Source organism: Pseudochaenichthys georgianus, chromosome 3, assembly GCF_902827115.2.
Source record: "Pseudochaenichthys georgianus chromosome 3, fPseGeo1.2, whole genome shotgun sequence".
NCBI classification, from domain to species: Eukaryota; Metazoa; Chordata; class Actinopteri; order Perciformes; family Channichthyidae; genus Pseudochaenichthys; species Pseudochaenichthys georgianus.
This window is the reverse complement of record NC_047505.1, coordinates 37824827-37847833: the sequence shown is the minus strand read 5'-3', so window position 1 is coordinate 37847833 and position 23007 is coordinate 37824827. Positions and strand designations below refer to the sequence as shown.

The window sequence follows — 23007 nt, the reverse complement described above, 5'->3', positions numbered from 1 at the left end:
TGACCCTCGACAACTCAGTCTTGTTTGAGTTAGCTAAAAGACACTGAAACCCTACTTTTGTACTTCTTTAGAACAACCATGTTTTGTAAAGTCTCACCATTGCTTCATGTTTTTTATGGATCGCATATATTTTATTTTTGTTTTGTAGCTGTTCATACAACTCTTTAGTTTAAAAAAATACATTTTTGCTGTTTGTTTTATCATTTTTGTTTAGAATCAGAATCAAGTTTATTGCAAGGTACGTTTACACATACAAGGAATTTGCTTTGGTATCTGGTTTAATGTCTATTTTAGTTCATTCATGTGAACCTTTTATGCTGTTGTCTTTGCCAGGACTCTACTCTAAAAGTGATTTTGAATCACAATAGGAATATCCCTGGTAATTTAAACGGAAACATCTACCTGCCCAGTAGGTGGCGCTAAACGCTGTCTGAGATTGTATAACCACTCACCTATTTATATATTTCTTTCAGTGCAACTTCAGCTTACAATGTTTTCCACATGGACAAATGGTTTATTTCCAAATAAAATTAATCAATGCACTTTTCAACTACCAGTAACACAATCATAGTTTTGTATGACCCAGGTATCGGACATTTAGTGGATATGAACCAACAAATGGGGCTCCTTAATCAAAATGTGTGTGTAAATAGTGTGAACACTTAGGACAAGGAAACACACAGAAAGAAACCATTTTCAAGGAAAAAAAGATTTTAATGAAAAAAAACTATGGTCATTTTATAATTTTATAGCATATGATTGTATAAACATAAACATAGATGGACATCAATGAAAATCAGTTACATAATGTTTAAAATACATCTACTCCTCTTTTAGCAGGTGAGAGTAAAATGCTTTTAAGAGGTTAAAATCTTCACGTTTACAGTGAAAGGTTGACATACAGTGTTAAGTCATACACGCTAAAATATAAACAAAGACAATTAGAAATCCATTTGAATTATGAATTAACATTTCATCCATTCAAATCTGAGGCTGACAACATCAGTGGTCCTGAATGAGCTGACATGCTTGCATAAATTCTACCAAGAAAATGACAAATGAGGTTTTCTGAATGATCTTATCGCACAGTACAAAGAAAAACTGCCTCCCAACACATGACAAGTTGCTAGTAAAGGGTTGATTGCAAGTGCAGCGACTGAGTCTCTGAGCATCCAGCATCTTGGGGGGGTGGGGGTTTGGCGGCTGGGAGGGGGTTTTGTTATTGGGGTGTGCAGTCAGAGCAGTCTCCCCATCGTCTCTGTGAGTGCTTTAGTGTAGTTAGTGGAGGAGGTATACATTACGGGGGTACAGTTCAGTGGTGGTCAGTAAGACTGGAGACAGTCCACAAACTCAAGGGAGGGGGGCTGGGGGGGGGGGGGGGGGGGTGAGGGATCGGCTGACTGTCCGTGGCGAGCGATGCAGAGTTGATAGAGGAACTGGGAGGGCAGCAAGTGGTCACAGCCTGAAGTTACCCAAGAGATAACTAGTTTGGATGGTTAATATGGTTTGCCACTGTGGACGGGCCGACGAGTGATGAGGAAGACCTCCTCCCGAGAGAAGGGTGGGTGCTTTAAGAGTTCTTGGAGACCATCTTCATCGTGATGGTCTTCAGTTCTGAGTACTCTTTCAAGCCGCTTTCTCCCCTGAAAACAGAAAAAAAGTCACAATGCCGCTCGTTTTGTTTAAACTATATCATGCTGACAGCAGCACTGAAATATAGTGTATACACTGCTCGAAACATATTGCAATATGCTCTTAAAATAAGATATATGGGATGTTAAGCAATTTTGGAAAGTAGGTTTTCAAAACACACAAGTCAGTATTAGCAATATTGTGGTTAATGTGTGTATATTCAGTGGGCAGGCAGTCAAGTCATACTCACAATTCACGTCCATTGCCAGACATTTTATATCCTCCAAATGGACACTGTGTGCTCAGAGCGTTGAAGCAGTTTATCCTGGGGAATAAACAAAACATTGATCACTATTGTGCGTTTGACTTCTGTGGTTTGCTATTGTAATATTTTGTACCAAAATCTTAATGCCGTCTGATAATAAGTTTGATTTATTGTCATTTTTGTAGCTATTCATGAAACCTTCTGGATTAAACAACATAATTCCCTTATTGTTTAATAAACACAGCTGAGGGTTGTCAGGCTAAGCATTTGGTAATTTATTAGCTGCTTCAGCCTGGGAAGGAAAGAGTGAAGCTGAGGTAGATTGGAAGTTGTAAAATGTCAGGATTGGTGAATTAATATTACATTAATACCATTTAAAAAAAATAATAAACTGAGTAAATGTAACAAAGATTGATTAAAGTAATTGTTAAATGAGAAAATGGATTCTACTCTTATGTCTGTATAGTAGTTACGAAGCTACCCACCAGCAGCAGAAAGCTAAGCATAGACACAAACACTGGAAAGAGCTAGTGTGACTCCATCCAAAGGCAACACAAACATCAACACCTCCAATGCTCACTTATTAAAACATTATAAATCATTTTATTAAATTATATAAAACTGAATTGTAGGAACAACATGTTGCGGTGCAAAAGTCATATCTATAAGGAAATGATTCCTGGTTGTCTACGGTCGATGCCAAAAGTCTCTACATTGTAAAGATTTGTCGCTGTGGTCGGTATCAGAAGTGAGGTAATATTGTATAGAACAAGCAGGATGTCAAAGAAGAAAATATGGTAAGAAAAAGGTTTGCATCTTTCTCGAAGAACACAATCCTCAACAGAGGAAGAAAATTGAGTGATGATTGGGCGGCATCAAGAATGAAGGACAAGGCAGAAAAATGTTTCCTCAGCATGCAGAGAAATGCAGTCAAGTATGACAAGTGGTGAGAAACTCTTGGCAGACGCTGTATGTTCGCTATAACTCTACTCCTACTCATAGCCATCTGCAGGGAATTACAAGAGAAACAAAACAGGTTTAGGTAAACTCAAGAACTAATATTTTATGACCATTTCATTTACACAAATTATAAAATTAGGGGTGTCAGTTTACATTTACAATTTACATTGTGCGTTGCTGTCTTGCCCTGGCACGTTGCTATTGGTATGTTTCTATCTCAAATGTCTGAGCTGAGGGAAAGAAGTGAAAAAAGGAAGGAAAACATTTCTTTGTGGCCTGTGTAATGATAGTGAAGGGCACATTGCCAGTTTACAGTTTATGGATGCCAGAGTCTGAAATGGTTGATACTTCCCACATGAAAAATATTACTGATTGCAGCTAAAGAAACACAGCAGATGAAACTCACCAGACAGTGCCAGCCTGCATGGCTGTGGAAATTGTCATGGCTTTGTTGATGTTGCTGGTGAATACAGCCGCCACCAAACCGTACTCCGTGTTGTTGGCTCTCTCGATCACTTCCTCGATTGTTTTGAACTTCATGATCTGCTGGACTGGGCCAAAAATCTGCCAAAAACATATGAATTTGGTTAATTTATAAACCTTATTTCTATGTTTTAACTGTATAGTGTATAACTGGTCACATATACAGAGGTGTGAAGGTTAGGATTGTGTTTACAAACAATTGTCTTACACTTGAATTATATGATGATTTTTTTTATCTGGTGGGAAGTAACATGCATACAGTTTAATCAAGATCTGCACAAACTTGAGGTAGTTGTAGTTTACTTAATTATTTCAACATGATTATATTATGCTAATGTATATCTACTTTTCAGAGGGAATTACTGGATGGTTATACATTTATAAGATAGATGAAGTTACTACTAGATACAGATGATTCAATGTTTTATGGCATAGAATACTATACAAATTGTTTTAAGATATACTATACTCACTTTCTAGGACATTTTTATCAAATACATTACTGTGACTTTTTTGAAATTGTATTTGAACTGTCATAACTGTAGTGACGTAAAATGGGCAATTGCAGTTGAAATAGGGTAACTGGAATAGTAAAGTAAAGGGACATCAAAATTCTAACAGCAGTACAGCACTTGAGTAAATTAACTTAGTAATTTATACCCCTGAAAAATATGATTAATTATTATGAATGAATAAACAATATTATAAAATGAGTATTTTTTCCTGATAATATGTACTAGTAGTTTTACTTTGGTACAGTTGTTCCTGCAGGTCATTGACTTGAAGGGAGGATTTCATATTCACATAGGTACATGCATTAGTTTTGCAGGAGATATAACAATCCCTGTTCTTCATCACCGTACCTCCTCTCTGGCGATGCGCATGTCGTCCCTCACGTTAGAGAAAACAGTCGGCTCGATGAAGAACCCTTTCACGCCCAGAGCTTTGCCTCCGCACTCCATCTTGGCTCCTTCACTGATGCCGCTCTGGATGAACTCCAACACACGATTCTGCTGCTCCAGACTGATCTGTGGAGGTGGAGGACGGACGACATTATAAGAGAGGCCAGGACAGAGAAAAGGGAAGACACAGCTTTACAGTAGATCTGTTGACTTACCTGTGGACCCTGCTCAGTGGTGGGATCAAAGGGGCTGCCGACTGTCCTCCTCTTGGCTCTCTCCACACTCCTCCGGACAAATTCATCATAAATGGGCTCTTCCACATAGATGCGAGAGCCGGCCGTGCAGCACTGGCCTGCGTTGAAAAACACGCCCTGGTGGGCCTCTTCCACAGCCAAGTCCACTGGAGGAAAAGGGATTTTAGTTAATCAATAGCTACATGAAACAGTTTGTTCATTAATAATGCTACACCATGGGAAACATTTATTTTACAGGTTAATAATTAAATAAGAATACTTCAGTCTTTTTCGAAGGTAAAGTATTAAGAACTTTAGGAGAACAGAAAGTGTAATCATCACATCTACATGTAAGACATCATGTGTGTAGTATAGTGTTACAACATTTCCCTCAATATTTATTGGAGCTATCCTGTGCAAATCTGATACCTGACACCTGAGAGACAGGACCCTGCTGTTGCGCACGAAGGGTTAACGGACCCCCGTGATTTATGGGTCTCGGCTGTAGCACCCGACTGAGTCAGGGTCCATTCTCCTGATTTACAGGCCTTAGGGAGCCCCTCTCACGGCTGTTGAAAGCATTTGAAAGCCTCGGCACCCCCAGTTTGGTGAGCCACTTAGAATTCATATGAAACCCATCCATCCACAGGTTTTCACAGCACTACAAAGCTTCTGAGCATTGTAAGACTCACAGTCCATGTGTGTTAATCCACAGACTGGAGGTCCTGAGAATGGGACACACGACTAAAAAAAACAGTGATAGTGAAGAACCACCAGCCGTGCCAAAAGTATGCGGACCCAGTTTTACTTAAAATACCGCATGACAAGTAAAAGTCCAGACTCTAAAATCTAAATGTTGGAAGTATTATATGCAAATGTTCTAAGTTTCCAAAAAATGTATATATTTTTTTAAAGTATTACATTATTGTAAAAAAATGAATATTCAGTTTTTATCAGTAACACACACATAATATTATAGTTTGTCTTATATCATATCATGCGTTACATATATTAAAAGTAGCTTGTGTGTTGTATAATTATTATAGTGGAGTAAAAAGAACAATTTCCCTCTGAAATGTAGTGAAGTAGAGGTAGGAGTATCATAAAATATAAATACTCAAGTAAAGTAAAAGTGTGTCAAGACAGTACTGACGTACAATATTTGAGTGAACGTCCTTAGTTACGTCCTCCAACTGCGAACCACCTATTGAGGGTAAATGTATCTCTGAATAAAGAGATACATTTAAAAAACTTTAAAACGTACAATCAGCATCTGCAAAGATGATGTTGGGGTTCTTTCCTCCCAGCTCCAGCGTCACTTTCTTCAGGTTGCTCTTCCCAGCTGCTTCTTGGATCAGCTTGCCGACCTGGTGAAGGAAACAGTTCTTGGGTTTACTCACAGAAATACAGGCCCGTGGCCAGATCAGTAAATCAGCTGGAGTCATTAAAAAGCTTAAAGAGGTTGGTTAGCTCCAAACAGGGAATGCTCCGGTAGGCCAACTGAAACATGAGTTCTGCAAACACACAGAATGAATATCTATTACAGGTTTTTGGAGACAGCAACAGGAAAATAAAATGCTGTTTCAGCCGGGAACAGCATCTGATTTCTAATGAAGGGCAGGAAGAAGCAACCACAAGGCGTGTGGGTGGAGATGTGACTATCTGAGGGTGTTTTCAAATGGGTCTGGTATGTCAATATGGAAGACCGCAAGGGACTCGCTGTGGTTTCTCTTTATCTTCCTATCGTCCCTATTTCTACTTAATACGACCTAAACAGAATGAAGAATAATAAATAAAGGTTCAAGAACAGCACAAGGTCACTAAAGGGAATTCCATATGTAAGTCATCTTATACATAACAGGGTTTTGTCAGTTTTAACTCTTTAACCGTAAATCATGTATACTTTTTATTTTTTGGTGACCATTTTCAAAAGCATGCTCCAAGTTTATACATTAGTTTCTATGGTTCCTGGGAGCCATTGATTTTCAATTTATTGGAATGAAAATAAATGAGCTGACTCTCAAAATGAGTATGAAAGTGTTCCCTAACAATCACGATGTGGCAGAAGGTCAAGCAAAGGGGAATATCCTGAGTGATTAATAACACCACTCATTATTTTATCTTTATTCATCATATGTTGAGTTTTTCAAACTTTCTTTCATAATGATGTCATTTTGTTTCAATCAAGATATTTTTTTTCTAATGTCAAAATGTTTTCATGAGAATCATGAGTAGAACTGCTTTAACTTAAACATTTTTAGTGTTGTGAAATAATGTACCATCTCAAAAGATAACAACAAGCCTGAGAAACTTCACACACCCCCCTTTAAAACCCCTACACCCTAAACAAGTATTCATCTTCCTGTTACTCATACAGCCTGTTTTATTTTCCGAGAGAACTGACAAGATAAAGCGGAAAAATCCCCTCTCAGTTTTCAGCAGAAAAGAACCCCACCTCCAGCTTGGAAAAAGACTCTCTCACAATTGTATCTAGTGTCTGACAGGCTTTAAGATACAGAAAAGCACAGACTATAAGAGAATCAAATGCAGTTCTGCGGCTGGTATAGAAAAAAACAAAAATACTTGGCTTGGTTTCAATGATTCTGATGCGTTTGGTCTGTCTTTGATGAGAATCACAAAGTGGCTGACTAAGGGAGGGTTAGCGTGTGTTTACTCAGTGGTAAAGGAAACACGCTGGGCTGCGAGACACTCCTCCATGTGCAGTCACAGCCACATGTGAGTCAGTACGAGGATGAGCTGTGGTCCTAAAATCCACCTGTAGCTTCACCACTACCAGTAAGAAGATGCGGTGGTGGTGAGTATCCCCCCCCCCCACTGCAACCCTCTGCTACTAGAGCGTGGTGACTCAGTGTCTGGGCATCGGCAGTCTCTTACAGCACTGGCTCATTCTCTCAGTAATTGACTCCAGATCACATGAAACAACAGGAAAACTAGTAAAAATAAAAGCTGAGCCACTCACAAAGGAAATGTTCAATCAAGACGAGATGATAAAACAAAGAAGATGTTTGTGTAAGAAGGTGCATTTATGTCAGTTTGCGGGCACACACTGATTGGGTGTGTCTGACTGTGTAAAGGGATTGGAATAAAAAAATGTTTGTTTTACGTTATACTGTGCTGGAAAATCATAAAGACAGATACGAGACATACACAGGATAAATTATATGTTCCTCCTCATGCTGTCCAATTCTGATTCTGCTGTCTAATTCCTTACGTTCTTTTTGTGGCTCATCAGATCATGTATACCTGTGTGGGTTATTGAAGATTACTCGAAGCAATCTCCAGAAAACCACAAGGCTAATCCGAGCATTACATAAACCTGGCTCATTTATCAAAGATACATAAGAAGTACATGCTCACATCACAACATACATTCTACCAGAGGGGCTAGCCTGCAGTTTGGAATAACAGATGTTTATAAATGATCTGCAGTCAAATAATCTGCTGTCACTCTGGCTGCTCTCTCTGGCCTGAGGAATGCATTCAGACCGCAACACCTCTGAGCTCTCAACACCTAACATGGTCTGTCCTTGATGATTAAGCTTTCCATTAACTGCTCCCCTGTTCTGCAGAGATACAATGATTTATCCGGATAGTAAGTTAAATGGAAGGTGCATTAATACTGCAGAGACAGCGAGGGAAACAGAAGAGCGGCAGTGTTTTCACAGAGATGTGTTTGTATACTCTCAACGGCGCAAATATGTGCATGTGTGCTAGATAATATCAAAGCCCCCCGTCATGAGTAGTAATGACAGGGCGCACAGTTAATGTAAAACCCCATTTGTTTGTCATTTAAACTTCAATGCCTGCACACAACATACTCTAATTACCCGGCCTGTTCTTATGGTCTGCACATGTTGGTCACTGTGTCACTTGTGACAGAACTAAGCAATAGGCAGCTGTTGTTGTAAGCCACGTTATTAGAGAAAGCGTACCTTGGTTGATCCTGTGAAAGCCACTTTGTCTATGCCCATGTGCGAAGAAATCGCAGCTCCTGCCGTTGGCCCGAATCCTGGCAAAATATTGATGACTCCCGGTGGAAACCCGGCCTGTCAAAACAACGAGAGGAAACAAGCTTTAGCGGAGATGACAGCAAAGCCAAGCAAAACTGCAGGCGGTGTGGGGGAATCCGGACGCAACCCAGGGTCTGACCAGCTGAGAACGGAGAGAACATCAAAAAGAAGAAGGCGACAGACAGATAGTCTCCAGAAAGAGACGAGGCCAGAGAGGGCAGGGGGGGGGGGGGGGGGGGGAGCAGGAGGATGTAGACACTGAGATATTTACAGAGTGATTACGTTTTAATACATAAACATATTATGATACTTTGTTCCTATCCTTTACATAAGCATGTGTACATCTGGAACTTGAAAGGAACTCACTTCCTCTGTTGCTTTCAATAGTGATGACGTTATGGTTCAACTCCATACATCAATAAGTCTTATTACATGCTGGCTTGACTGCTTGACTTAGCTGTACTCTATATGCAGCTCTGTTGTGTTTTAATCTCTGCTTTGTCTTCCATTGGTCTCTGGAAATGTGTTAGCACTGATATTCAACCTCCTATTGACTTCTAAGGATGCTGATTGCAAATGTATTTTTTATTTAAAGAATTGCTTTAATTTTTTATCACATACAAATTCAAAAGTATGTCAGTACCTACAACATTAAGTGGACACTGTTCTCTATTAGCACATTCAGTCTGTGACTGGTTTAAAGTTTTCAGGAAAAAATACCTATACATGCACTGCTATCCAATATCGTGTAGATTACTTAAGTTTAAGACTGGCACGGACGTTTATTCCCAATCAGCCACTTGTCATTTTTGGTTTTAACAGTAAGACATAAATGAAGCTAAATAGCTCAGCAGCAAACTATTTGTAATAGTAATACAATTCTGGTTGTTTTGGTATATTTCTCAGTCTTTTAATAAGATTTTCACAAGATTAGTTTGTTCATGAATTTAACATATTTTTGAATCTCAACAACTATAAAAACTGTTCATAGTCACACATGTGTCTACTATGTTGAGCAACCAGAGCACTGTTTCTTTAAAGACATGTTGGGTTTTAAAGTGCAATTTGTTCATGTTGAAAAGTCCACAAACAAATATAATGGCTTTTATGTTATTGGAGCACCACATCTTTCTACATTCTAAATAAAACGCTGCGAAAGGGTGATAAACGTTTGTTTGTTTTTTATTTAGATTGACTTTAACTATAGCAAACGCATTGTTTGGTGCTAATCTCAGGCTGAAAATTAGGATTACAGACTCTGGAAAAATGGGCCAGAAAAACCAGTGACAGTTTGTCAAACATCTGTTCTTTATCGCCCTGTGGTTATGTTAATGACGGATTATCCAAATAAAGTGTTGGGCCAGATTCACAGTGAACACTGTGTACTTGGCAAACTGAAGCCGTTAACTGATTCTGATATTGGGAGTATTAACATAAGACTGGCCAAAAGAAATTTGGCAGGCTGCCTCATAAACATGTGTGGTTGGATTCTGTCATTTACCTCTTTGACGAGAGCTGCCATGTAGAGGCAGGTGAGCGGTGTCTGCTCAGCAGGTTTCAGGACAACAGTGTTTCCGCATGCGATAGCTGGACCCAGCTTCCATGCTGTCATCATCAGAGGGAAGTTCCACTGTGAGGCACACACACACAAACACACACATTTTGAAAAAAGACATCATGCATCTGACTGACACACTGGGTGGTCACAAGTCAAGCTCAATAACTCATCGCTCTTTAGTCACTTGCTCTCATTTTCACTCTGTCTAAACATAGTCAAGTGAGAAAATGTTCTCGGACCAGTATTTTCTCTTCCCACAGTATTCTGAGAAAGCCGGGAAATTGCAACACATGTGCAATAGACCCATATCACTGTACAAAACACAGGCCTGTGTTATTTCTGCTTTACACAGGAGCCCATGGGGCTCAACGCAGAACCACACGCTTTCTGCACTCTTGCACAATCAACAGTGTCTCTTTCTCCTTGATCTTTCCTCTCTTTTCTCACAGTTCTTCTCCTCAAACGCACTTTGTTAAATCCCTTAGCTCACTCTTCTGCTTCTCACTTCTCATTCTCTATTAGTCAAACTCACTGGCCCCGTCATTTTGGGGGCTTACCACAGGATTTACACGAATAAACTGTGTCTGTCAGGGAATTACTGGAAAATGAAAATTGAAATTCAACGAATAGGCCAGAGTAACAACCAACGACAGCTCTTTTAAACTCAGCCAATTCATTGTTGTATGTTTTTTTGTTCAAGCCTTTATGTCCATTTGTCTCAATCGTGCACGTCACTCGTAGGAAGGGTTATACTCACAGGGATAATTTGTCCACAAACTCCAATGGGCTCATATCTGGTAAATGATATATACTCTCCATCTGTGCAGGAACACACATGCAGCACACACACACACACACACACACACACACACACACACACACACACACACACACACACACACACACACACACACACACACACAACAAAACAGAGAGCATGGTTATTAATTTCTAGCTTTAGTAGTTTAAAGCTTGTAATTGCCTGAAAGACATGAAAAATGTCACCACCTGATACCCCCGGTGTTGTTGACTCAACATGTTAATTTGTAAATGAATCCACACGCAACATTCCTGGTTGCTTTATCCCAGTGAGAGATTACATTTCGTTTGGAGCCTCCTACAGTACAGGCATGTGTGTAACTGTTTTAGGTCATAGAGATGGGTGTTATGCTGGAAATGTTTGCTCATTCCTCTTGCATTACCAAAGTAAAAGGAGGCACTTACTGAGGGTGTGCCATGCTTGTTCATATTCAACAAAAACAATTGATATTGAGAAATTTATAGAAATATGTTAAAACAGTCGTCAGCTGAAACATTGACTCATGTTGCATTTGGACTTGAATGACCGATGGCAGATGACAAGCCGGATAAGCATTTTCAATGGGATGCAGTGGGAGTATGACAATGGACACAACACTGCAGCACAAGGTCTCATATGTCAACCTTTTTTTCCGTAATACCAAAGTGGATGTTAGGTCTTTCAATACTGTTATTGTTTGGAGAATGAAACTATAAACCTATTAGACATGAGGTTTTCGGGAGGAGCTCAAGTATCTGCCAGGTTTGTTTGAAAGTATGACTCCTGCGAGATGACTTATATTTCAATTTGGAACAAGAAATGTAAACTATACCAAACTGTGTAGCCAAAGGTGCTCCACATAATGTCACTCCCTATTCCTTTCACACTGTCTGTGATACAGATTTAACACGATAATCTCAGCAAGACAGATAGATGTAATGGGGTTGTTGATGGGAAAAATCCTGCACTTCATCTCAACTGTTGAACAAACGCATTAACGGACAGCCTAACATCATAGAGACTACAGGAATACCCTTGTTTATTTCCACTAGAGCAATAAAGCTTTGACCAAAGCCCTGGCAAAAAGCTCACCGAGGTTGGTTTGGCAGCAGTGTACAAGAGAAGCTTTGAGAGGGACAATAAGGTGGTATCAGGAGGTTTCCCATGTCCTCTCTCTTATTCTATTTTCCTTTTTTGTACTTCCTGTTGAAACAGACAGCCAACTTTTCCCTCTAGCAACCCCCAAACTCACTGGAGGCAGCCTCAACAGGACAATAAATGTTAGTGTTAGGAGTAATCCCCAATTTGATGTCTTACTTTGCTGAGTATAAGTGTGCTTCTCCTACAAAACCTTTCTTTTATTCAACTAAGTGTGTTGTAGGTTTGGTACATCGAGTGAAGGTAAAACAAATAAATTGCAATTCATTTGATTACTGATTCATTGTCATTTTTAATGGCATAAATAATAGAAAACCTTGGAAGATACGAAGATTCCCTGTGCTTTTTCACTTTGATATCATATAAATGTAAATATCTTTGGGTTTTAAGCTGACAACATATATAAAGATATGCGCTTGGAATTCTTTTAACAGTATATTTTTTTATATATAGTCTGACATTTTATAGACCAAACAACTAAATAATTGCAGCCCATTTCTCGCTACTACCGTCCTTTTAATCTTCTACTTTTACCTTTATTCTCCAACCACCACTCTCCCTAAACAACAGTCTGCCGTCTGTCCATGTCACTAAAACTATGCTGTCTTAATCAAAAAAGGATCTTACCCATTGGAATAGAAGTGCCGTGGATCTTGTCTGCGTATCCAGCATAGTATCTCAGTGTCTTTATGGTTCCCTGGAGGTCCACAAACAGGGTGGGCAGGAAAGGCTTCCCACTGTTCAGTGACTCAATAGTCTGAAGAGAGACGGGGGAGACGTTTGAGAAATATGTGATATAACCTTGTGATCCTCACATAATTCCATACTGTTCCAGTCTTTACACTCTCCCGCGGGTGAAATGTGACACTAAGATAACACTTAACTACAAATACAGCCCCTTGGTTACAGTTATATGTTCCCTTTAAGGCAAAGTAAGTTTATCAGTATTTTCAAACACAGCAGCAGCTCAAAGTGCTTTGCAGAAGGTATCAAATGAAATAATCAGGCAAAGGAGTAATGGTTATACTACAGTTACAGAGATGATAGGAAAGCAATCAAGAAGATAAGATGCCATTTGTTAATAATTGTTATCCATGTGGGAAATAACTCTTCTAAACTGAAAAAAAGTTATTAACAATAATTGAGTCATGCCAGTATAACTTACTGCTAGATAGACACTGTCTCTCTCCACCAGGTCGGCCAGTTTGGCCAGCAGCCGCCCTCTCTCAGACGCATCCATCCGCCGCCACACGGAGCCCAAAGAGGAGGCGAGGCGCGCCGCCTGCACCGCTTTATCAACATCCGCCTACAAAGACAAGACACATCATTATCAACCCATCATTATCAACCAGATCCAATAAACAAGTGTCTTTGACATTTTTCATGCCAGTAGCACGCTGAGTTTTTCAACTTTTTATTTTCTCATAAAAGATTGATTCATGTTGATCTTAAAGCAACTAATAAACATGCATTTAAAGAACTAAAAGCAATATTTAAGCCTCTTGTAAGAAGAAAAACTGAAACCCAGTTTTATTGTCCAACTATCCAGCTGTAGAAAATTATTAAGTACATCATATACCCAAGCATATGTATACCAAATACATTTGTTATTGTTGTTTACTTCGTCTTCACTACATTTATTAAGGAAACTCTAGTAAATGTGTTCACTTTTCAGATAAAAATCAGTTTATAAAACATAATGATACTAATCATGATCCAATGTTATAATATTGTAATACTGACAGTGGCCATTCCAAATTACTTTTGATAAGTTAAGTCCATTGTCGCACACATTTTAAAATGCAGGATTTCTTGACCCAAAGTATTTTTATAGTGTGTTATTGATAATCATGTTTTCCAGGTGAAAAACAGACAAAAGACGCCGTGCTGTAGAGTATTTACCTTGTCGGCTTCCTGGACCTCACAGATCTGCTCTCCAGTAGCCGGGTTATAGGCCGGAAAGACCTTTCCACTAACAGAGTTGTGCCACTCATTGTTGATGAAAATCTGCAAAGAGAAAATGCATGTTTAGTTTTCCTATGTTCGTAAAGCGATGCAATAAAGAATCTATACGTAAAGTCAGGGTCGAAAATTCCTTTGTATGAATTTGATGCAAAAATCCCAATTCATTTTCAAAACCTATTAAAAATAAACAATTTAAACTAATTATATGTATGCAAATATATAATTACACATATATTCAAACAAGCTTAAGAGGGATATAATAACTTCCCTTTGTATTTATATTCTAAATATTTATGTTAAGTTGAGTAATCACTTCATCACATGCTTGTAGTTGAAGCTGTGAAAGACTAACAGCCCTCTTCGGGCTCTTGTGTAAGGGATATGGGAGAATCTGGAAATCTGGACAGAGATTCCTGCCCGTCCAGCATTGCTCTCTGGGGAGTGCTCCACCATCCAGACAAAGGGGTGGGGGTGAAGATAAATCCCTATCAGACACCAGACCCCCACCCACCAACCCACCCCCAAGCACACAGACACACGTTTCACAACATCTCTGCTCGTTTACGAGATCATAAAACACGTGCCGCGCTTGGTTTCTGTGATGCGTTAAAGCAAGTCTTCCGTTAAACAACCGCCTTGGATTCCAAACAGAACATAGTTTACATCTATTAAGACCAGAAGTAAAATAAATGTTTACACAGTCGCAAAGCTGGGAATTATGTCAGAAAAAATACAACACACCCTTTATAAGCTGATGAAAAGTTGAACAAAATGCAAGTGTGATTTGAAATGTGCAAATATATATTTTGAAAGTTCTCGTTGACGTGTTTAGATCTATTAGGCGGACTCTTCACACACTGTTTTTAATGGCTGTCAGTCTGCCTGATAGATAGAGTGCCAGGAGAACATCTGCTGGCACATATCCCTCTGTGAATACATATGCTCTTACCGTCCTTCTACTTTAGAGGAGTTTGGATACAAACCTGAGATCGTGGTTCAAGTATCCCACTGGCCGAAGCCTCCCTAAACTCTCCAACATGTTTACCTCAATAAACGGTGGGCTTTAAGCACTATTTAATTGGCTATAAACTATTACCCGTGTTTACTTTCAGGTTGGTATAAAATGCCAGGGAGCCTGAAAACTATTGGAGTTGCAGCACACACATCACTCTGCCTCCCTCCTCCTCCTCCTCCTCCTCCTCCTCCTCCTCCTCCTCCTCCTCCTCCTCCTCCACCTCCTCCTCCACCTCCTCCTCCTCCTCCTCCTCCTCCTCCTCCTCCTCCTCATTCCCACGGCTCGCAGGCTCATAATGTGGCCTCTGCGTATGAATAACTCACATGCAGACGTTTAAGGTGTTCAGTATCTGTGTGTACCACCCCACAGAACCATACGTTATACACTCATTCCTCTACGTTTCCTTTGTACTGGTCACACACACCATCCCCCACACACCTTTACCCACGCGCGCACACGCACACGCGCGTGCGTGCGCACACACACACACACACACACACACACACACACACACACACACACACACACACACACACACAAAGATAGACAGGGCCAGAGAGGCTTCTCTCTCCAGTGTTCTCAGGCGCCTCCATCAGAGGCCACCTTTAATCTAATGCTCATTAAGAGCACTTCATAAAATTGTCAGTAACGATAAGGAGCAGAGGGCCAGCTACAAAAACAGAAAGTCCTGTAGAGCACTGAATTAGTTTTTTAATTTATAGGGGCCACTGAAGTGGGGCGCCCTAAATCAGAGGAGCCCCCTGACAGCCTCAACAGTCCAAGCAAGAATGCAGACCATGGGTAGCTTTATGCATGGCGTAACCCCTCTCACAAGACGCTGCTAAAGGAGAACGGATGAAGCACGAGAACAGTGGAGCAGGCCGCCACCTAAATCACAGCGAGAAAAGGACAACTGTCAGCCGCCGTTTGGCTCGGCCCTCTCTCTGGGCTCGGACTGGTGTTACACTTTTGTCTCGTTCCATTGAGAGACTTGATTAAGATGACAGGGCCGAGACTTAAATCAACTCTCAAGGTTTCTTAAAATTGCTTTTAGGATCATTTGGACGACGGGCAAGAACACAAGAATGAAAAAAGCAAGTGCAAGGGTGAACATTTTCAAATGACAAATCGTGTTTCCCATTCCCTGCGGGGTCGTTACTATCCTTCCACAAGATGGTTTTATGTTTATAAAAACCACCAGACTGCAGATGACAACATTTTCAAAACAAACTATTTCACTTTCTCCCAATTAATCCTTGGTACAACTTTTAAAGCAAACATTTTTAACATGCTGTGCTACTACATTAATTAAGAAACGCTTTAACGCGGTCAGAGCTGTGATCTGTGATGCCTGACGCATAATGAGGAGGCCTGATGTGGATTAGAGCTAAGCAGCAAGCATATAGGTCAAGACTTTCTCCATGGGCCACAGGGCAGCTGCAAACATTTAGCAACTCCCAGGCTTTTCTGAAAAACCTGTCAATCACTTCATCCAGAGAGAGCCTGGCCATGGAGATAATGAAAAGATGAGACATGATGAACACAAACACGTTTCAACGTTTCTTTTGCTCATTAAGTTGGCCATTTGGTGCAGGTGTCTTAACCATCGTCATCCGTTACAAAACGTTTTAAACAGTTAAAATAAAAATTCAATGTTCTTCACTTTGCACCAAGTAAAATGTTAATTGCACTTTATATTTTCCATGTTAACGACACTTTGCAAGATTATTTTTGTGATAATAATTCTTTTTTTTTTAGAAGTAAGCTGTAATGGGAAGTTAGAAATGCCAAAATACTTTCTGCAGCCAACAAAACATCTGTTTGGCTCCCTGTTCTTCTCACAACTCAGACGCTAACGGCTGAAAGAACATTACATGAAACTCATTTCTTGTCTAAAAGTAAGATCGGTGGGGGCAAGAGATGGGGTTAGTTTAGCGTTTAAACAGGGTTTTATATATAAATGTGTGTTTATACACAACAAGCCAAGAATCCACAGCCAGACGCACCCAGGCCGGGCACCTGCAACGCTCGTCTGCGCAGGAAGTTTCATATCCTCCCCTATCACAGGACCTCCATTTCCTCTTTGGATGGGTTTCAAAAGTCTTAGAATTACTACTGTTACAAGTGATTGGAGACTATGTGAAAGTGAAGACCAGCTGGTGTTTTCTGCTCCTACTCCTCTCCACATGTGTGACACCATGGAGCCTTCATGTTTTTCATTCACACACCCTCAGACAATGCCAGCCGGCGCTCCTGGGTTTGGCGAGGGCGACCTCGCTGTCACTGACTGGCAAACGTCTTTGTATCGTCAATGTATGTGGGCATGTGGTTAAAGTTGTTCATTCTGATTCAGAAGTTATGTGAGAAAAACACTAATTTGACATAAGGTTGTAATTACAAAAACAACTTCTTATTCACTGTTTCGGTTGTTTTAAGCAGGCAGAGAGACTTTGCACATCACCACAGTGTCAGACAGTTTATATGAAATACTTTTTTAAGGCTTATATAAATCATAATTGGAATAATTTTTTCTGAAAACACACAACAAAGGACTTTTGTTTGACATATAAATGCATTGCTTTTGACAAAATTGCTCGGCAGATTCTTATCCAACTAGAAGGCCACTTTGAGAGCGCAGACCTCTGTCAGGGCCATGCCTTATCTCACAATGGTAATACGAAAAATATTGTTGTTTCTGTCTTGTAACTAAGATTGACTTTAATTTAACGGGTTATTTCTTGGCCCATGTTACATCCTCCCAACAAGCTATATGAAAATCGGGCCACTATCTTTTCTGTAATACTGCTAACAGATACACAAAAAAAACTAAAACCCCTCTTGTTGGCGCTATTAAACTGCTTTCTTAAGTTAGTTAAGTAATTGATATACCCAATGAGCATACGTGAACCTCAAAACTTACATTTTCAAATATCAAAAGTGAAGTAAAAGCCAGAAAACTTCTCCGCACTTCACACAAATATATAAACTTTCAGACTCAAAGGTGGGGTAGGTAAGTTTGAGAAACCGGCTCGAGATACACTTTTTGTTATATTCGATGGAATGCTCTTAACATCCCGATAGCAATGAATATCTGAAGTGCTTTGACAACAAATCCATAAAAAAAATTCATCTGTGGAAGCCGTAATACTGTAAAAAGCACGACCAATCATTTTAGCCGGCCCGGCTAAAATAACTGGATGGCCTACCTGCCTGTCAGCCTTCCATCTGTACACAAACTTATCTCGTGCCCTCATTGGTCATGTGCGCGTTCGTGCGTTCGTGTGTGTTGGAGGAGGTCGGCTCTGTAAGGAAGTGGCAGATTTGTTCCGGCTGTGTATTTTCAAATTCTAGCGCACTCGAGCTGGTTTCTCCAAAATTACCTACCCCACCTTTAATATACATTTATTTTTAAAAAATGCATCAGAACTTGATCTATAATTTTGACTAAGTGTTTAAAAAGTTAAAAGACAAACAATAAAATGGACCTCTCCTCTCACTACTGGTGTTATTTCTTTCCTTGGAACATCTGAGGTTTGATGGGTTTCCTGTGTACTTAACCGTTCTCTAATTCTTGGGTCAAGGAGAAGAACAGTAGTTTTACTCGTGGGATCAGTGGACAAAGAGGAATTCATTTTTAAAGAAATATGACGCATTTCCACTTCTGTGTCTGCTATGTGTCGTGTTTGCTGGAGAAAGAGCCTATAGGCCAACAGATTTATGAAGCCAAGTGTTTTTCAGAATGACACCGTAAGGATTTACACGTCCTTTGTCAAGAGGGCCGCACACTGAAGGTATGGGAAGTTCACAGGGTAACCTCGCTGTCACTGCTCTTCCTTAAACAGTGATTAAGAGACAGGGGACATGATGTTGACGTCTCGGCTAAGATGATAATTTACACTCGCTACACAAGTAGGCATTTCACACCAATGGACATATTAATGGCGCTGCACACTTACCCTGTCACAATCAAAGAGATGTGTTTTAGAGAGTATGTGGCCATGTGTGTGCGAACAGGGAGATTGTGTAAGCAAAGGCAGAGGAGGAGGGGGAGAGTTCTCGCTGTGCTCGTTGTGATAAATCATTTAGTTGCACAGTATCCCCTAACTTTGGCTCTGTTTGATCTTGATCGCAGTAAGATGGTGGTTTTGAAGTGAAAAACTCCAGAACTGCAGGTCAGCTCTGGCGAGGCAGGGCCACTAACCCACACAGTGAGACAGAGTCATAATTTACACCCCGCTGGACAGCACCTAGCATCGGGGAGCCCCAAGCCTCCATCTGTGCTATCTCAATCAGTGACAGATTGATGGAGCCTCTTATTCATCCAAACTGAGTGGATGTCTATGCGTAGACTGCTTTACAAATACTTGGCAGACAGGCTCTGCAAAGGTTCCTATGGTGTAAGTGCACTAATGCCACCATGAGCAAAGCAACCAAGACAATTTACAACTGCTGATTAGTTTAGGAGATGTGTAACAAAGAAAATGAACAAGGCCACTGATTTAGATCCTACAATCTGGGCCGCTTGGTTCATTTTTATATTTGTGAGACTATTACCTATGTAGTTACACCAGCTCAAAACACATACAAAAATATAGATTTTTGTATATACGGCTAAAGGGCGATAGTCTTTTTTAAAGCTTAACATTCACTTTGGTGGAGGGGTTTATATTGTGATGGCACTTCACAAACAAACATTTTACAGACTGCTCCTTCAAAGAGAAAGCATCAGAGTTAAACATGTCCCCCTAAGTGTATGGTTTAACAACTCATCATCGCCGAACGGTGTGAAAAACCACAAAGACCAGATGCATCACCCACTGAAAAGAGCAGGAAAAGTTTCTCTGGTTGCATTAAATATTCATCAAATAAAACTCTTCTCTCCCTATACCACGGAAGCGGAAGCGGAAAACATCAATAAATAGCTATCATGGCTCGCTTATTTATGACTTCCTTCGTGGTCCTATCAACCTTTAAACTGTTTCTGTCTTGTAACCCAGCTGTTGGAGCCTTCTAGCGATAGACATGTGGGGGTAGGGGACGGGACAACCAAAAGAGAGCTTTCCTTCTCAAGCTCTCAGCTACAAAAGAGAGGGCGTAAGAACCTCACAATGAAGCGTAAGAGGATATCAATAGACTGATAACAGAACTCCAATCATATATAGATGCACACAAAATTGCAGATAGCTTTGCTGATAATATCAATGTGGCGCTGACCATGAGAAGTGTATGACTCGGGGAAGAGGACAAGGGGAAAACCATGACTGCAATCACTTTTCTTATAACATGCTTTTGTTATAGAAGCAAACCTGTTGATACTGTATCAGCCATTTCTCTATCTCCAGGGTTGATAACATGTAATCATTGCATCGCGAAAGAAACCTTTTTTTTACATTTTCTTTTTATGTGATTAAGGGGAAAGTCTAATACTGCCTTTATGTTACAGAAAAGTGTAATATATAAGTGTAAAACAGTATCTGAGAATAAAATCTGTCCCTCAGCTTGCCGCTCCATCCACTCGCCCTGCAGGCCAGTGAACGGCGCTGCTTGTTTCCCCTGCAGTCAGTGGGGTGGAGAACAGGAACAGGGTGTGAGGAGAGCCCACGCCAGGGGTTCCCATAAATCAGGGCCCTTCTGCCCCCAATGTCCACCAAACCAACAGGGACTGGATGATCCAAATTCCTGGGGGTTAATTCACCAAGTCGCTCCCTAAACATCCTCCTGTACACCGTTGTTTGCGAGGCCTTTAACTAACACTCTGCACTGTGAGGGAATGGAAAGCTTAAAACACGACAGAGCCTATACAACATGTACTGTCCTCTTTAGTGAAGCAGCAGTGTGACCTTTGCACATAAAACACAAAGGTTTGTGATAGCACTGACTGAATGTACATCACGCTATCATTCATATGACCTTTAATCTCCGTAATCATAAAAACACTTGTTCTGCAGATAGAAGACCCTTTGAGTGGCAACAAAACTGCAGCAGGCTACATCCTGGCTACTAAGGCTGGTGACCTCAAACCAAAGAAAATCGCAGTCAACATTTTATCAGAAGATCTTAAAATAATGACTAAAACTTACTTCAAAGTGTACCAATAAGCACATAGGAAACTGTGTGTAACTGGCTCAAGATTTATGGTGGCTCAAGACTTAAATTCCAAGCATAAGGCCAAAATACTTCACAAAGAAAATAAGAGACTGTGATTTACTGATTAAGGATTCCTTAAAAAATGTAATAGTATATGTAGTGCTATGTTTTATTATGGTAACAAAATGTGGAAGCACTTAACTACGAATCAAGAACTTACTGTATCCTCACCAGATGTTTTAATCAAATCTCTCTGAAAGCATATATTTTAGTCGTATCTGCAACATGATTTGTTCCATGACTCGAATTGAAGTTCTTTGTTTAACTCGAGCTTCTTTCTCCAGCTGTTTCTGCATCCCCTTTCTCCCACCCACACACTGTAACATAATCCTGCTCTGATAACACATTTTGTTGTTTAACAATCTGTACTTTTAAATAGTTTTTTTTTCTTCACTAAACAAACTTGCTGTCACTAAATAATGAGAAAATGACTGCAATCCTTTGGATGTGAATAACATGTGTGTCGTGTCATTGAAAGAAAAGACTTCAAGGCATAAATGAGAGGTGCTATCTTGTTTTTAAGCAAGCTCAGCCTTTGCCAATGATAACAAACAACATTATGAGAAATTCAAGATTACTCAGATTAATTTGAATAAAAAACAAAACACTATTGAAGTAATCATAGTAGAAAAATGGAATGAAAGATTGAGATGTTTTTTTGAAGATGATATTTTGTTAACATTTTCCAATATTACATTTCTTGTACAAGTATCAATCTTTTAAATACTTTTTGTAATGCCCCCTTATTAGACGATTTCAAATCAAAAACACATGTTATAATCTTGCTCTCCAGGCAGTAACCTAATTGGATGTTGATATGTATCTTAAGATGCAATGTAAAATAAAACAAACAAATATATTGATAGAAAATAAAATTATTCACATCGTTAGAAATATTTAAAAAACTCTAACTATAGTTCTAAACTATGTTACACCCTTATTTGCACGTAGCCTATACTATAAATACTGGCTCAAATAATTTGCAACATAAATTATCAGCGTTTATCCAAGGTTTATGCAGTGATTTAATTTAGAAAATGACACTATTATATATTTAATTCAACATTGATTATAACACGTCTTATGTCGGTTGTTGTTACGTTTAAATGATCGTATCTGGGGGATATTGGTTTATACATTAAAATCTGCACTGAGCACGTGTACGCAGAAGAAAGTAAAAGTAGGAATCACTCAATGTATCAGAAAGTGTAGTCCGGATAAGTTGTCTCAGCTGCAGCTCCGAGTGAGCTTCTCTATCTGATATTAAAACTGTAGCTGCTGACACACACTAATTGCAGTTTAAAATAAGTTTGGTTTGAAGAAACACACATGATCAAATAAGTGCGAGCAGAGGACACGGAGTCGTTACGCGCAAAGAGAGAGGGTCGGCGGCGGCGGAGCAGAAACAGACCTTGGTGTACTTGATCTCCGGGTTGGGCACCGGGGAGGGCATCAGATGGAGGGATGCCATGAGAGCAGCGGGGTCGCTCGTCACCTCTCCGGGGATCTCGATCTTACTGGAAGTCATCTCGGCTGTGTCTCTAGTCGTCTGCCTGCTGAGCCTCTCGGGTTTTTTTTCTAAAGATTTCTGATTAGGATTTTGGGTTTCTTCCTGGGTTTATAGCCAGGTGTCAGCCGCGGTTCATTTTGATTGGGCGAAGAAAAGGGCTGTCCTTCTGAAAATTAAATGCATGCATTTACATAAACGACCTCAACCATGCGTGTTAAGGAGGAGAAACACATCCACCCCACCCACCTCACACTCCCGGTACACTCGGTTTACACTGCTTTTACCCAACAACAGACGCTGTTACGCAGTAATTGATAGTTTTATAACTAAACAAAGAAGAAAAAACAAA

The 23007-nt window shown here is 40.0% G+C and overlaps 1 protein-coding gene across 1 annotated transcript; it reads right to left on the bottom strand.

Moving 5' to 3' along the window:
- Positions 1-1382: 1382 nt before the first annotated feature.
- aldh1a2 (aldehyde dehydrogenase 1 family, member A2) lies at positions 1383-22790 on the bottom strand. The gene is made up of 13 exons (XM_034111918.2): positions 22560-22790; positions 13924-14028; positions 13187-13327; positions 12649-12778; positions 10822-10883; positions 10008-10136; positions 8429-8542; positions 5740-5842; positions 4458-4642; positions 4204-4368; positions 3264-3421; positions 1883-1957; positions 1383-1643 (listed from the first exon to the last, which is right to left on the bottom strand). The coding sequence occupies exons 1-13, from the start codon at positions 22674-22676 to the stop codon at positions 1571-1573; spliced, it is 1557 nt and encodes a 518-aa protein (XP_033967809.1). The 5' UTR covers positions 22677-22790; the 3' UTR covers positions 1383-1570.
- Between the last annotated feature and the right edge of the window lie 217 nt (positions 22791-23007).

Excerpts from the sequence above, each read along its gene's own strand:
- aldh1a2 (XM_034111918.2), bottom strand. The coding sequence starts at position 22,676 with ATGACTTCCAGTAAGATCGAGATCCCCGGAGAGGTGACGAGCGACCCC. Across the intron at positions 10,884-12,648 it reads CGGCACTTCTATTCCAATGG|ATGGAGAGTATATATCATTT; the intron begins GTAAGATCCTTT and ends GTTCCTGCACAG. Across the intron at positions 4,643-5,739 it reads CATCTTTGCAGATGCTGATT|TGGACTTGGCTGTGGAAGAG; the intron begins GTACGTTTTAAA and ends CTTTTCCTCCAG.